Raw genomic sequence first — 13,541 nt, forward strand, 5'->3', positions numbered from 1 at the left:
ACCTTGAATCGGTTTTCGATTCGATACCTTGCCTTGTCATCCACCATCATAACAGGTTTAACAGGCTTCCATGATACTGGACAGTATACTCGGCTATCTTGAAAAGGTCGCAACGATGACGACTGAATCTTCGATCTTATGCAGTCCTTATTGTCTCGATACCTGTCATCATTCATCCATTCCTCTCATGGATGGTTCAATAAATCGTGCCCCATCCATCCGACCCAGCTAAGCCACATGATTCTACGCCGTGATCATGGGTCAGGTGAGCTATGCCATTTACGCCATCAGCATGGCCGTACCTCTCTAATCACCAGGGGGCGACACGCTGATATCCCAGATTTAGCACTCAAAGCAAGGGACTGTGAACTTTGGCTTAGCTCAGGAAACGCTGCGCTGCTACAGTGAGGATTAGATTGGCACCTGAATGGCCTCTTGGGTGTGTCGTTAGTATTTCTATCCTTGGCTCTCCCTGCCAGAGCTCCCATCAATCAGCGTGTGTTGATCCCAGCTTTACCATTCGACAACGGTATTCTTCGGCATTTGTCGATTCTACTCCGCAAAAGTCAACATCTCCCACGAGCCTTTGATGACGTATCCGGTTGGGTGAAGCCGTTTACAGTTGCTCTCTGAGCGACCTGCTTGACATTGAATAACTAAAGGCTATGCATAAATTCATTTTTGCTTGCTTTTTTTTGGTTGGTTCCGTCATCTTTGTAGGACATTACTTTCACAGCAGATGTCCATCAGTCTGCAGCCAGACGCGGTATTGGCTAAACTTCCACTGCCCATCAACCTTCCTGACAACTGCATGTGCCGACCAAGCAGCCTCTTTGAGCCGTCCATCTGTTGTGGTAACGCTGACTTCTCCCAGAATCATGCACTCATTTGAGTCGGAGAATCGCCCAGGGAAGACTTTGAGAACCGTGTGTTTGCGCTCTTTGATGTGCTTCCACATCCGACTTCGGAATTCGACCAGATCTATGGTCCTTATCAGCTCAATGTCCCCAACAGAATGAAGGTGGTGATGAAAGCATCGAAATACCTTTTGAGCCGCGCGCCTTGTCAGCGCCAATCTGCACGCTTGCGTCTTCCGTGAAAGAGTCTACCCAACGCTGATTCTCTTCAGGGTTGTCCGAGATGCGATAGAAGTCAATCGCAAATTGTTGAAGTTCTTTGTCCTGCCATTCGTCCTGGGTAGCATAGAGTGGCACGTAGTTCTCGGGGACGTTCTGAGCCATGGTGAGTATCCTTGTGATCACTGTTTCTGAAGTTTGGCAAGGAACAATTAAAGAAAATTCTTTGAGCGAGGATCAAGGATGAGAAATCTGCTCTTTCATGATTTCTTAACTTGGGGAGATATATGGAGAGCATGATGCAATTGTTCTCCATCTGAGTGGATCGTCATGACTTAGTATCAAACTTTGTTTCGGAAACTTGCCGTACAAGCTTCTCTCCAATTCTTTCTGGAAGGAAACGAGGTTGTTCTTTCTGTCCTTCTTCGGAGATTTTTCGACCACCTAAGGTAGGTACACCCTATGTAAAAAAGAGTGAGGTTGAGATATCATGTATGTTACGCCAGCAAATGCGGATATATGACAGCACCAACGCACGATCAAAAATAGCCTCTTAAAGAGTGTATCTTATCAGGCAGAGATTTATCTCAATGATGGGTTTGGTTAATGTCACGTTGTAATCCCAAAATTGGGTAGTTAATGTAAATAGTGTTTATCTACTTGTTCCTCATATTTGCTAGCCCTCGGGGTTTAGATGAAACCATGGACTAATAATATCTCTTTCTCGTATGATAACTTTATACAACTTAGGCATGGGTTTAGGCTGATCTTTATGGCAGTCATTATGCGAGTGATAATAATTTACTCACAGTTATCCATGGACATACCTCTGTCCCATTATCACTTCAATAGACCGGCCTGTCTCTTACCACCTATGGATATAAGGTTAGGGTCCATACCTAGTCATAACTACCCTACACCGGTCCGAGAAAGAGAACAGATCAGTTAGGTCAACTCTCTCCTGTAAAAATTCTTTCTTGGCACGCACTGTTAGTGCGGTGCTAGGAGCGGGATTTTCTGCAGGCCACGCGACCACACAAAAACTGCGGGGACGCTATCGGCTCCCTAACAGCAGTTTTCAGAGAAGGAATTTTGGAGAGTTCGCCTTCTCTGACAACACCTTTGTCGGATCTAATGGCGGCACCTCAGAACCAGAACGCCTTAGATATCGGAGGGCGATGCCCCGGGCATTCGTAGCGACATCCTTCCGATCAACGACGCCGATTGCGATGGGTTTTTCTCCTTTAAAGGCAAGCCGCACCGTCGGCCTCTGATCCCTTCCCGAGGTTTTTCCCTGCCGCCGCGACAGTCGACTACGAGCTACAACTTGGTTACTGGAGATTGTGGACTGCGTCAGCAGATGTAGTGATGCGCGAGAGAATTCTGGTCGGTGGAAAAAGTTCGACAATAGATTGCCCTCGAACCCGCTGACGGGTGACGGGCTTGAGAAATACAGCACCTTTTGTGCCATTGGTATGCTGGATGGTGAAGGAAGCGGGGTATCCTGTACCTAGCTAGCTCAGCACGTCTTTTGCTCCAGTAGGAGATTTGGCTTCGTTACAGCCACCCAGACGAAAAATACACATACATACATACATACATACATACATAGATCAGTTAGGTAGTTGCTTGTCGCAACACCAGACGGCGAAGGTTCAGATCGAATTGGCACTGAATTGACTATACATTACCATCATTACTGTTAAACCTTGGACGCAATTGGCTCAAATGGTAGTCCTTTGGTATGGCTGATATTCACAAACCACACGTAATTGCAGCCCCAACGGAGAATGGAGCAGCTTGTTAGAACATGTCATTGCGTTCCTTCTTTCTTCCTTTGAACCTTCCCAATCAAGGAATACTGCACAAGTCTGTAGATTAAGGAAAGAGCTGCTTCCTGTTAAGTAAGATAGTTTTCAACTTGAAGATATGGTTTTAAAGCAGGCACTCTCTGAACCCAAATTGCCATCTGTGCTGCTACAACCTTCAACCAAAACACCAAGATCCAACATCGCGATATCGACCAAAAGAGATTCGAGAGCTCACGAGAGCAAAAGGAAATGTTTCAATGCGTAATCTGGGAATCGAACCCAGGGCTCCCCGACGCTGCTCGAATGGCAACGGAGAATTTTACCACTAAACCAATTACGCTTTGTTGAAGAAACAGAGTGATATTAAGTCCTATGGAGCCTGCGTACATAGCATTGACGAGAAAACCGTCCTTTGCCCATGTCTGTTATCGACGGCTACATTTAAGCATGATTCTACATAAACACCAGGGTATTATCTCCGAGAGCTCAAAAGGAGCCCGAAAACATTGAAATCCGTCCTCCATCGTACGCCATCCACACTGGTTCTTATGGACCCCAGGACCCCCCGTTGCCATCACGACTGCCTACTTCTTGACACCACGGGCGCTGACCTCGCCCTTCTCACCAATGTTGAGCTTAATTCGGCACTCAGGACAGTACCACTTAGTCGTTCGGGCAGGTACCTCTTCGAGGCCGACACATTCGAGGTGAAACCATTCCTGCTTACACTGCTGGTTTGTCAGTTTTATGTCTGTTTGCTTCTTGCGTGCCGTTGAGGAAGAAAGATAGGTATTTGAGGCGGTAGAGTCGCTTACGTAGTCGGCATTTTCGCAAGCAATCATTGTGCCAAAGCTGACTCTGTTACAGAGACAATACTTCGGCTCGTCTGGGTCAATCGGGTTCCCGTCATCGTCAACATCCTCCAGCTCGACCTCGACAGACCCCTTGTCCTTCTTCGCGCGAGCCTTCTTCTTCGGTGGCGCCTTTCGTTTACCCACAGCGCTGTTACCGCCGCTTTTGGTGGTGCTAACAATTCCAGGAGCAGGCCGCTTGGTTCGCTTCGGTGGTCGAGGCTCAGGAGCAGGTGTGTTGCGAGCGGTGCTCGCTCGTCGTGGCCGATCCGCAGCTAACGAAGGCTGCGGCTCTTGACTCGCAGCTTTACCTCGAGAGCTGGGCCGGCGTATGGCAAGACCTTCGGGGCCAGGAGTCAATCTAGGAGTAGGCGCTCGAGAAGGAACTTGTTTGTTTACTGTCTTACTTGCTGCTTCGGGAGCAAGTTGAGAGAGCGACGGTGGAGGAGGGGGAGGGGGGGATGTTGGGGGAGCAAGAGCAATTTGTACATGTTGGAGCTGAGGTGCCGGGGATGAGTTCTGCTCAGTTTTGAGAGGCTCGTCTTCAGATATCTCCGGAATCGTCGGGATCACTTGAGGCGGCAGTAATTCTGCTTGCTGTTGTGCCTGCTGTGTTCGCTTTGCTGCCTCACCTCGGGTCTCTCTTTTACTATTCTCTCTCACTGGAGGCAGCACAGGAGTCACAGACTTTCTGGTTTCTGTCAATGGTAGGGGAACTGGAGTCTGTTGAGGAGGGGGTTTGGAAGGTCCTGTAGCAGACGCTGTAGCAGGACTTGGTGTTGGAGACTTTACCGATCCTCTTGTGGTCCTGCCAGGGATAGGTATGGGAACGGGCGTTTGTGCGTGTTGCGCCGCAGGCAGACCGCCGGGCGCTGTAGGCGCGGATAATGCCTGCTCAGGACTTGGGCCCTTATTCAAAGTAAGCTGAGGAGGCGGTGGGACTGGCGTCTCGGTTTTGGCTCGCTTGGCCTGAGGCCGTAGGGACTGGCTTTCCGTCTTTTCAGCACTCTCGTTGCTGTTGTTGGGTTCCTCCGGCTCCGGCTCCCTTTTTCGTTTGGTCGACCGCGATGCAGCTCGGGTTTTTGCGGGCTTTGGAGTCTCTTTGGGGGTCTCAGACGTTGGCGTCTTTGGAGTTCCTTGGTTTCCATTGTTGTTGCTGTTGTTATTGTTTCCGTTCCCGAGAAACAACTTTGCAGCTTCGTTCATTTTCCTTGCAGCTTCGTTCATCTTCCTTGCAGATTCCTCTGCTTCCTCTGCTGCCATCTTTGCAAGATCTCTATCCCTCTTTAATTTCTTGGCCTCGTTTAGTTTCATACCCCTGTTGCTGGTTGGGACCTCTTCAGCCTCGAGTACCTCGACACTCATGGCACCGGCCGGAAGTTGTTTCTCCCCAGATTCGGAGTCTACAACCGGCTTGGGGACTGGAGGTTCGAAGGATTCTCCTTCATCTTCAGCCTTTTTTCTGGCCTCATGATATGCATCAGGACCACGTCCTAGAGCTTTGAGCTCGCGAGCGATCATGGTCTCGCTGGGAGTCCATGTTGCATTCTTCTTCATACGTTTCCGCAACTTGGCCAATTCATATTGAGTGAGCTGTAGCCATGGGGCATCAGGACTGCCCACAACTGCATCTTCAGGCGGAGGCTGAAGCAGAGCGGCGTTGTTAGCGGCAGCCGCTTGGCTCAGAGCTGGCGTAGCATATGTGACCGGACGAGCAAGCCGATTTGGTGTCTTGGGTGGTTTAGTAGTAACGACCTTGATTCGCGCCCCAGGAGCAGGCGTTCGTCGATTTGGCGCGGGTGTATCAGAGTCTTCATCTGAGCTTACTTCGCTTTCGTCGGTGTAAGAGTCATAGTCAAGATCGTACGGCGCCTGTATTTCGCCAGGTACAATAATTCTAGGAACTTGTGGACGCCGAGGCTTCTGGCCATCACCAGCAGCTTTGTTCGGCGCCTTGCTCCTTGCTAATTGTGGCGATTTCGATTGAACAGGACTCTTGGGTTCCTCTGTTGGATAGTTGTCTCTCATCTTTCGTAGTTTGGAGAGTAAAACTTTGGCCTTGGCGTAGTGCCGATTTATGTTCTCGGACATTCTGATAGCTTCAGCATGGGCGAAGGTGCGAGAGTTGATGGCTTGCTCCAGCTGTTCAGAGATGTCTGCCCTCAGTTGAACCGGCGCCGGGCGCTCCTCTTGGGGAAGTGTTGGTAATCGGCCCCATATTGCTGTCAAATCGTGAACCTTGTGGGAAGCAGTCGCATAGGTTTGGTCGAGTTGACCGATAAGGGTAAGGGATCGCACGATGTCGGAAGGTAGATAATCGGTGAAATCGAGAAAGTCCGTCACAGTTGTCTGGGCATCAGGATCCACGCGCGATTCCATAGATGCGAGACTGTCGATGCGCTCAAGCGAAGGCGCTTTTAGAGGTAAAGTCCGAGTCGTTGGAGAGATGGCCTCCATGTTCGTGTCGCCATCGAGATCTGTTCCTTCACCCATTATCGCAGTCTGAGTTTGACGCGCCCAAAGGAGAAAAATACAAGAGCGATCGTGTGTAAAGCGCAAATCAGGACGTTATGGTGATGGATAATCTGGTGAAGCCATTTGTCGATGTGGGTTATTGCGCGTCTGGAGCTAACGCGATGGGAGCTCGTCGGCGACGTCAATAGTGGCCTTAGTGCGCTTGCCCCAAAAAGACCTAGCCCCACATGAACACCCCGCGAAGCTGACTCATCACCCTTTGGGTGCAGGTGTTGTAAGTTCGAGTTCCAGAACCCAGCTGCCTACTTACGCCAGGCTGCACTGCAACTTAAACTTCCAGCTGTTGAAATGGTTCTGCGCTTTTGCGATTTGGAATTTGCGCATATGCGATCAGAAAATATTCCGTGTGATTCCAATGTCTAGCCGAAGCCCAAGGCGTCCCCGTGATCTAGTGGAACGCCTTGCCGAAGGAGTCATGATAGATAGATCATGGAACCCTCTGACGCAGCATCTCCGAGTATGCCTTGGCCTTGGAAACATGGAGTCACCTTGAAACTCGGCAACACTTGTACCGATTACCGAGAATGATTTTCAAAGATGCCTTGTATTCATGGGAGATCATTGCTTGAGCGTTGATAGTTTTCAAGCTGAGTGGACTTCAATACTGGAATTACAAATCTCAGAGGTGACTGAAAGGCCCCGAGGCCATTGAGCAGGGGCGTTGCTGGTCATGTTCACGAGAAATCCGAAGGCATTTCTTTGGCAGTCTTGCACTTGATGGCACTTTATGTTCCCTTGTAACTGTATATTCCAATCTAAATATCTTCTGTTACAATCTTGTCCTTGTGAAAGACTTTCCCCCTCTAAGATAGAACTGAATCCATGATGATCTATCCAGACGCCAAAGCAAACCCAAAGCACAATTCCCAATCTGGTAATACCAAACGTCCCAGTCACAATTCAATTCAATCACATCATAACACCCAGTTACCAGTCCCAGTCGGGCTCAGTCTCCCTCATCATGACAGCTCCGGCTACTTGCTCAGACTCTTCCACATAGTAGCTTGAGTCGCTTCCGATCAATGTCAAAGTTCCGTAGACAATAAGGCGTCGGCATTTCCTGTCTCTTGTTAGTTGAGCCAGGGTCATAGCTACAAGTATACCTACAATAGTCCTGTGATGCTCACGTTTCCGTAAATCTCCAAGTCCGTAGCCTCGAGTGTTCCCACGACTCGGAGCTTTCCACAGCCCTTGATCTTGTCGTTGGCAACAGTGTATCCGTTCACCAAGATGTTTCCATAGGCCTTGACCTTGCCACTGTTTGTTTGTCAGTCTCAGATCACACTCGGGAGAAGGATCATACTCACTCGCATCTGATGCTTCCATTCAGACCAAGGCTTCCATAGGCGTCAACCTTCTCTCGAACGATCACATCGCCATTCAAGCTGATGCTGCTTCCAGACTTGACGGATCCAACAACCTCAATGGGTCCGTTGAGATCGATCTCATGGTCGCTCTTGATGCTTCGAGATCTCTTGAAAGCCGGGGGGCTAGCGTAAGAGGAGGTGGTGTTGTAGTAGCTAGCCATATTCAAGACTTTCAGATCTGTTTCTTTGTTTCAGGCGTTCTCGCAGAAGATTGTAATTGTTGTTATAGTGATAGTGATTGCAAGCTATTATGCAAAGATGTGAGTGAAGATGGAGTTGTGAAATACTGTCCTTAGGAACAAGGACGTTCTTCTTATACTTCATGTTTTCAACCCGTTTGCGCAAAGAGGTTGAAACTACACATAGGCACACTGGAGCCTCAAGAGACTCACGCCCATACAAACAACCCCTTGCTATGTTAGCCCCAGCCATAAGGCATATCTTGCAGGACGATATGGGACCCTTATTACTCAAGCCAGGCACGGGACCCGTAGATGGATACCGAGATGCTGGGCACTGCAGCAAAAAGGCGTGACGCCTTATGCAGGTTGGAGCAATAGAGTAGAGGATTATCGGGCTAGCCAATGGAGATATGCAGGTCTAGAGAAGGATGGGAGGGCTAGCAGTAGTTTGTGATTCATCTTGAACCTACCTACCTACACCGGGTGACCAAGTATCAGACTCTTGATTGGCATTTCAACTTTATTGTGATTGATTCATTCCAAGATAACCCTACTCTTATGTTATCGCTCTTTAAATCGACATAATTGCCATATTGCCCAAGCTCATGAGTTTGGAAGAGACACTCAAGGCACTCTTTGTGGAGTCCCCAGCCTAGAAATGTCTAACAACAGGGGTGTATTAAGTCGTCCTATATCCAGGACCGAGACCAGGACCAACGCCTCATTCTGTCCCACGAACACCACCATTTCACAATCTCGACAATGAACCATGACTGACTAACTAACTTCATTTCTTGCATTCACATGCCCAATGCGTCATAAAAGACCCAGAATTTGGGGAGCCAGCTCAGCAGGGCCTGTAAGCTTAGGACTCATTTTACTGGTGTTTGCCTTGGGAGACATATCCCCTTGAGTATACCGAATTGTCGATCAGTCCGCATCCAATTCTGCTGCCTTGATTCTCGGGCGTAGTCTAGTGTACCGTACCGTATCGCGCTGCAGGCATTTTAGCATTGAAACCCTTGTTCTCGTTAAGAATCGCCCGAGGCTGTACAGTCTCTTAGTTCCGTTAGTCTACATCGACTTGTCCCCAGTTGGATCTGCGCCTCAGCCCTATGACTGACCTTTTCTTGTTGTTAATTCGCTGATGCTGGAGTATCCCCGTTTAGAGGCGCACACCACCCTGTTTCCTTCTAGAAGACGCCAAGCCATTGCCCAGGATGCCCCATCGTTGCCTAATAAGCAGTCAAGGCACCTATACGATATCTCGACATTCCCAGCTGCGATGAATTTGGTGTTTCATATCTGCCTAAATATCCCTTCATATGATCTGGCAAGACTATTTTAGAGACGAACTCCTAAAAATGGTATTCATACGATAGCAGAGTAACAAAAAAAACCTAGTAAAATTACATAGAAAAAGCACTATAAATATCAAAAATTATGGTCACTTGACAACGAATTCAACATCGTCAAGTAACCACGCCCTGAATCCTTCTGACTCCGATCGATAAATGAAACCGGGGTGTTAATCCCTCCATCTCAAATCAAGGATATTCTCGACACCCTTTCCTTGCTCCCCACCAAGTTCGTCTTTGTAAGGCTGATATAGCCTTCTAGAATATGACGTCTCAGTTATTTAATCTCCGCCCACGAAGCCCAGGCCAATACCGCTGCAGATGGCAGCAAATGCCCAGACGCCCGCATACACGGCAGCTCCAGAGGCATCGACACGATACAAGGTCTTGGACGAGGCGAGGAACGTGTTTACTGCAGTGACAAGGGCGACGACAATTGTTCGACGAATAACAACCTTGGTCTTGACAGTGTAACCCCACACATTCCACCAAACGGTCTCCCCGAGAGATGCAGCCACGGGATCAAACTCGTTAAGCTTGTCGTCCTCCTTGGCACGTGCTGTCGTGGCGAAAGGCGCAAAGATAAAAGTGCTGGCGGCGATGCCGAACAGGGTCGTCACGGGGAGAATGGCAGCGTATGAAGCATTGTAGGCGGGCTCCAATGTCGGCACTCCTGAGTAGTTGACAACCAGAATACGAGGCAGAATGAATCGTAGCGACAGGACGAGGACAACGGTGTAGATGCCTGTTGACAGAGCGGCCGTGTACGTCTGGAGGGGAAGATCGAGAAGCTCGCGGTTGGGCAGACCTGCAGCAGCGGCAGCCGAAGGTGTATGGATAGTAGAGAGCGGGCGAAGCAGGAAGAAAGGCACAGCGATCGAGAGAACGTCAATAGCAAGAGCCGAAGCCGAAATAGTCCAGTTGAGCTCATAGAAGGTTGAGAGGAGGTAGTACTGCTCATCAGTCAGTTTTTTGCTGGCCCATATTTTGCGACGGGTGGAGTCAACTGACGTGAGGGCCGTGGGCGAGAAGATTCAGCATCGCAACATCCAGGCTGTCCAGCTTGCCATACCATCCCAATGTCAACTCAATCCTAGCATCACCATCAGTATTTCTTCCGCTTCCCAAGCTTATCTGACTCACACTCTCCATCCGGCAAGAAGCGAAACCTCTGCCCAAGTATCCTGGCTTCGGCTCAGAGCAGCAAGCTCGCCGTTGGTAAGCTCGCCCAGCAAGCTATATCCAAGCGAAGCCATCGCAAAGCTTGTCGTAACAGCGAGAGGGAACTGCGCCTGGCGGGGGACCACGTCGCGAAAGGTGCGCGGAGGTTGTTGGACCTCCCTTGGCGACGATGGAATTGTCGTCAAGGCTGTGTCATCATCGCCAGCCGCGGCGCTTCGTCGCGAAGTCATGGTTTAGGAGTTGAGACACGCCACTTGTCTAGGACAAATATATACTAGGTATGAGAGCGTCGCGATGGAGAGACAGCAGGGCGCTGATAGTTGGTGATGTTTATGTATCCGAGGTAGGTAGGTAGGTATTTCTTGTGCGTCAGGGAATATAGTGACAGCTGGAGCGATAGAGTGGGGGTGATCCAATAGATGTGACGTTGACGTCGTTCCCGTCGTCGTCAAGGGTAACTGACTTCATTTTCTCCACACTCAAAACTAAGATGACATTGGGTTAGTCGCCTAGGGGAGGCAAGAAAACTTTGGACCTTTATCCCAAGTGAGAAAAAAGACTAGGTAAATTTAGTATATCTTCGCAGGCCATTAGACCAGTTAATTTTGGCACCCTGGCTTAACGTCAGAAGTTTTCTTGCTCCCTGGGGGTCGCTTCACCAGCCGACTAAGATGAATTTTCTTCCTCCTCAAGATGATGAGCGTCTTCTTCTTCTTCTTCTTCTTCAACTTAAGATCTATCATTCGCGCTTCAATCAAGTGTGGCCAAGAGAAGGAAGCTCATCGCTTTCTCCCATCTTGCTATCTCCATCAACAGTCCTGTCACAGAAGAGGCTGCATCTTCTTCTGCTCCGTTGTGACTTTGAACTGCGTGATGTCTCATCACCCTCTCATTCTTGTCAATTGATGCTTCTTCATTCCTATTCATATCTCATGGTGATTCAATGTTAGAACACGGCAATGTGATTCTCGACATTTGATTTCCATTTGATAGATAGGTATTTATTTGGGTGCCAACTCGACGCCTGTCCGGATCCTCACTTTAACCTCGTGGCGATGCAATCTCATCTAGCTCCTCAATCCCCAGATAACCTGGGCGAAGCAAAGAAGGGCCTTTCCAACTCATCGGTGCTAAAGATCCGTGGCGGAGCTTGGTCCACCTCAACCAACACGCTGTATAGGTATGTGTACATATAAATAAGAAGGAATAACGTGTATGTCCATCGACGTCATCCGATATATAATCCAACTCCAGAGCCAACATGCCCGACCCAAGAGATATACTCCGTCCCAATCGTTAACCCATTAGTGATGCATACAAAATCTTTCATTCCTCCATGCGACCAAAAACACCATCGTCATCATCTTCACTACGACCGCGCGAACGCATCTCGAAGTCGTCGTCATCCATGACCGAATCACCGCTACCGTCCATTCTGACGTCGTCGCTAGGGCGTCTCATCTCACCACGAGTGAAGCTCTCAGGCTGTCGACTTGGAAAGCTGTTGATGAAGCTTGCAGACAGAGACGCTGCCTGATCCAGGTATTGAGCTGGCAGCGGAGGAACGGGAGGGGCATCAGCAGGAACCATGGCAGGTCGGGATCCGTTGTTGCTACCAAAACTGCAGCTCAGAAGCTCAACTGCAGCAGCCAGGTCCCGATCGTCCTCGCCTGTAGCGTTACGGCCGGAAGATCCTGGGCGGTGGTCATGGCTTGGCTGGCGGTAGTGACCAAATCCTGAACCGTACGGCACACTTCCTGCTCCGAAGGAAGCAGCCGAAGCAGACTGGAAGCTTGTCGCGTATCCGCCATTGCTGCTGAAGCGCTTGTTTCGGTACGAAGTGCCGTCAACATTGACACCTTCGGCAAACGGAGGTGGGGTAGTGTCGGCAGAGCTTTGTCGCTCAGCGGGATCGGAGTACCCGGACGCAGCAGGCGAGGATGAACCAGCTTCACTCTGGAAGTCCTTGGTAGACTCAGGAGGAGTGTCAGCGCTGTTTTCAACGCCGTTCATGGTAACCAGAACAGAAGCAGCCTCAAGCAGTTGAACCTGCTGGTGCTTGGAAATGAGCAGCTTTGAGGTCAAAGCCCACTCAGGTGTATGTTCCCACCTAGACACAGTCAGTGACACCGATCATGGATACGAAACGTTACACGCCAAAAACAGCTCTCATCTCAAGATAAGAGCTGCTGTGCTAGGGCAAGTCATTGGGAGGAGGGGGACCAACAAGTGCTTAGTCAAGCAACTGCTATGCTTGTAGCCTTTACCGCACTTGTCACAGCGAACCTCAACCCTGTTGCTCTTCTTGCTCTCCTTGAGAGTCTGGCCATCACTGGCACGGCGTTGACGAGCCTTCTGGAACTTGGTAGTTCCCTCATCAGCCGAGCCCTCATTCACATCGTCCTCAATGGCGCTACCATTGAGTTCTTGCTTCGTTTCGGGTATCGACTTGTGGTTCGGGAGACTAGCGGGGGGGGAGGGAAGGCTGCCGACGAGGGCAGCACGGGCAGCAGCGCTCTTGGACATCCGGCGTCCACCGTTGCCGATGGGCAAGGCGGAAGAACGCTCACTTTCCCGAAGAGCGGCGGCGATCGCGGTCACATTGGTATTCGGGTTGGTGACCGACTTGCGTCGAGTCACTCGGTGGTTGGCGTTGAGAGCACCTGTTAGCAGCGAGTGCGAGCTCGTCCGAGCGTGGGACTGACGGCCGGGCAGGGCCGACGATGTGGACGACATCGGAGAACGATTCTGAGTCAATGGCCTCGAGGACTGCTGCATTTCCTGAAACGGATGAAGGAGATCAGCAAATCTGGGCCTTGGAAGGTTGTTCTGCCATCTGGCAGGTCATGCACAGAGAGATCATGACAGGGCAAGATCGGGGTATGAGGTAGGGCTCGGGTCGGTTTCCCTCCGAGGATTGAGGGCAGCGTACTTTGGATGAGGCCATTGCCGGCGACTTGGGATGGATGTTCAGGATTCGACCGACTTCAGTCGTGTCGATCTCGAACTATGTGTTTGGATTGGTGTTGTTAGTTACTCTTGGGCTTGAAGTTTGTAAAGTGAGGTTGTCAAGTGTCAAGTGTTGAAGAAGGAGAAGTAAAGTCCCAGAGACAAACGAGAAATAATATTTTGGGAGACCAGCCAAGGTGTGTGGCAGAAGGTGCGGGGGAGTGTATCTT

The 13,541-nt window shown here is 49.9% G+C and overlaps 5 protein-coding genes and 1 non-coding gene across 8 annotated transcripts; all 6 read right to left on the minus strand.

The window, feature by feature from the left end:
* Positions 1-243: 243 nt before the first annotated feature.
* FOXG_02205 (uncharacterized protein) lies at positions 244-1,444 on the minus strand. The gene is made up of 2 exons (XM_018379547.1): positions 1,046-1,444; positions 244-981 (listed from the first exon to the last, which is right to left on the minus strand). The coding sequence occupies exons 1-2, from the start codon at positions 1,239-1,241 to the stop codon at positions 731-733; spliced, it is 447 nt and encodes a 148-aa protein (XP_018235606.1). The 5' UTR covers positions 1,242-1,444; the 3' UTR covers positions 244-730.
* Positions 1,445-3,145: 1,701 nt separating this feature from the next.
* Positions 3,146-3,227, minus strand: FOXG_18254. Its single transcript has one exon. It is a non-coding gene; the product is annotated as a tRNA-Gly (tRNA).
* Position 3,228: 1 nt separating this feature from the next.
* Positions 3,229-6,383, minus strand: FOXG_02206 (uncharacterized protein). 2 transcript variants are annotated; one of them, XM_018379549.1, is made up of 2 exons: positions 3,703-6,383; positions 3,229-3,615 (listed from the first exon to the last, which is right to left on the minus strand). In XM_018379549.1, the coding sequence occupies exons 1-2, from the start codon at positions 6,229-6,231 to the stop codon at positions 3,472-3,474; spliced, it is 2,673 nt and encodes an 890-aa protein (XP_018235608.1). In that variant the 5' UTR covers positions 6,232-6,383; the 3' UTR covers positions 3,229-3,471. The 2 variants fall into 2 exon arrangements, with proteins under 2 accessions (XP_018235608.1, XP_018235607.1); XM_018379548.1 differs by having other exon boundaries at positions 3,229-6,374.
* A 608-nt stretch (positions 6,384-6,991) lies between these two features.
* On the minus strand, positions 6,992-7,952 carry FOXG_02207 (uncharacterized protein). The gene is made up of 3 exons (XM_018379550.1): positions 7,581-7,952; positions 7,381-7,530; positions 6,992-7,333 (listed from the first exon to the last, which is right to left on the minus strand). Exons 1-3 carry the CDS (start codon positions 7,799-7,801, stop codon positions 7,201-7,203), a joined length of 504 nt encoding a protein of 167 aa, XP_018235609.1. The 5' UTR covers positions 7,802-7,952; the 3' UTR covers positions 6,992-7,200.
* Positions 7,953-9,120: 1,168 nt separating this feature from the next.
* FOXG_02208 (uncharacterized protein) lies at positions 9,121-10,951 on the minus strand. Its single transcript, XM_018379551.1, has 3 exons — positions 10,324-10,951; positions 10,192-10,273; positions 9,121-10,133 (listed from the first exon to the last, which is right to left on the minus strand). Exons 1-3 carry the CDS (start codon positions 10,590-10,592, stop codon positions 9,462-9,464), a joined length of 1,023 nt encoding a protein of 340 aa, XP_018235610.1. The 5' UTR covers positions 10,593-10,951; the 3' UTR covers positions 9,121-9,461.
* Positions 10,952-11,105: 154 nt separating this feature from the next.
* FOXG_02209 (uncharacterized protein) lies at positions 11,106-13,527 on the minus strand. 2 transcript variants are annotated; one of them, XM_018379552.1, is made up of 3 exons: positions 13,295-13,527; positions 12,590-13,143; positions 11,106-12,472 (listed from the first exon to the last, which is right to left on the minus strand). In XM_018379552.1, exons 1-3 carry the CDS (start codon positions 13,307-13,309, stop codon positions 11,689-11,691), a joined length of 1,353 nt encoding a protein of 450 aa, XP_018235611.1. In that variant the 5' UTR covers positions 13,310-13,527; the 3' UTR covers positions 11,106-11,688. The 2 variants fall into 2 exon arrangements, with proteins under 2 accessions (XP_018235611.1, XP_018235612.1); XM_018379553.1 differs by having other exon boundaries at positions 12,590-13,527.
* Positions 13,528-13,541: the final 14 nt, after the last annotated feature.

This window comes from Fusarium oxysporum, chromosome 5, assembly GCF_000149955.1.
Source record: "Fusarium oxysporum f. sp. lycopersici 4287 chromosome 5, whole genome shotgun sequence".
NCBI classification, from domain to species: Eukaryota; Fungi; Ascomycota; class Sordariomycetes; order Hypocreales; family Nectriaceae; genus Fusarium; species Fusarium oxysporum.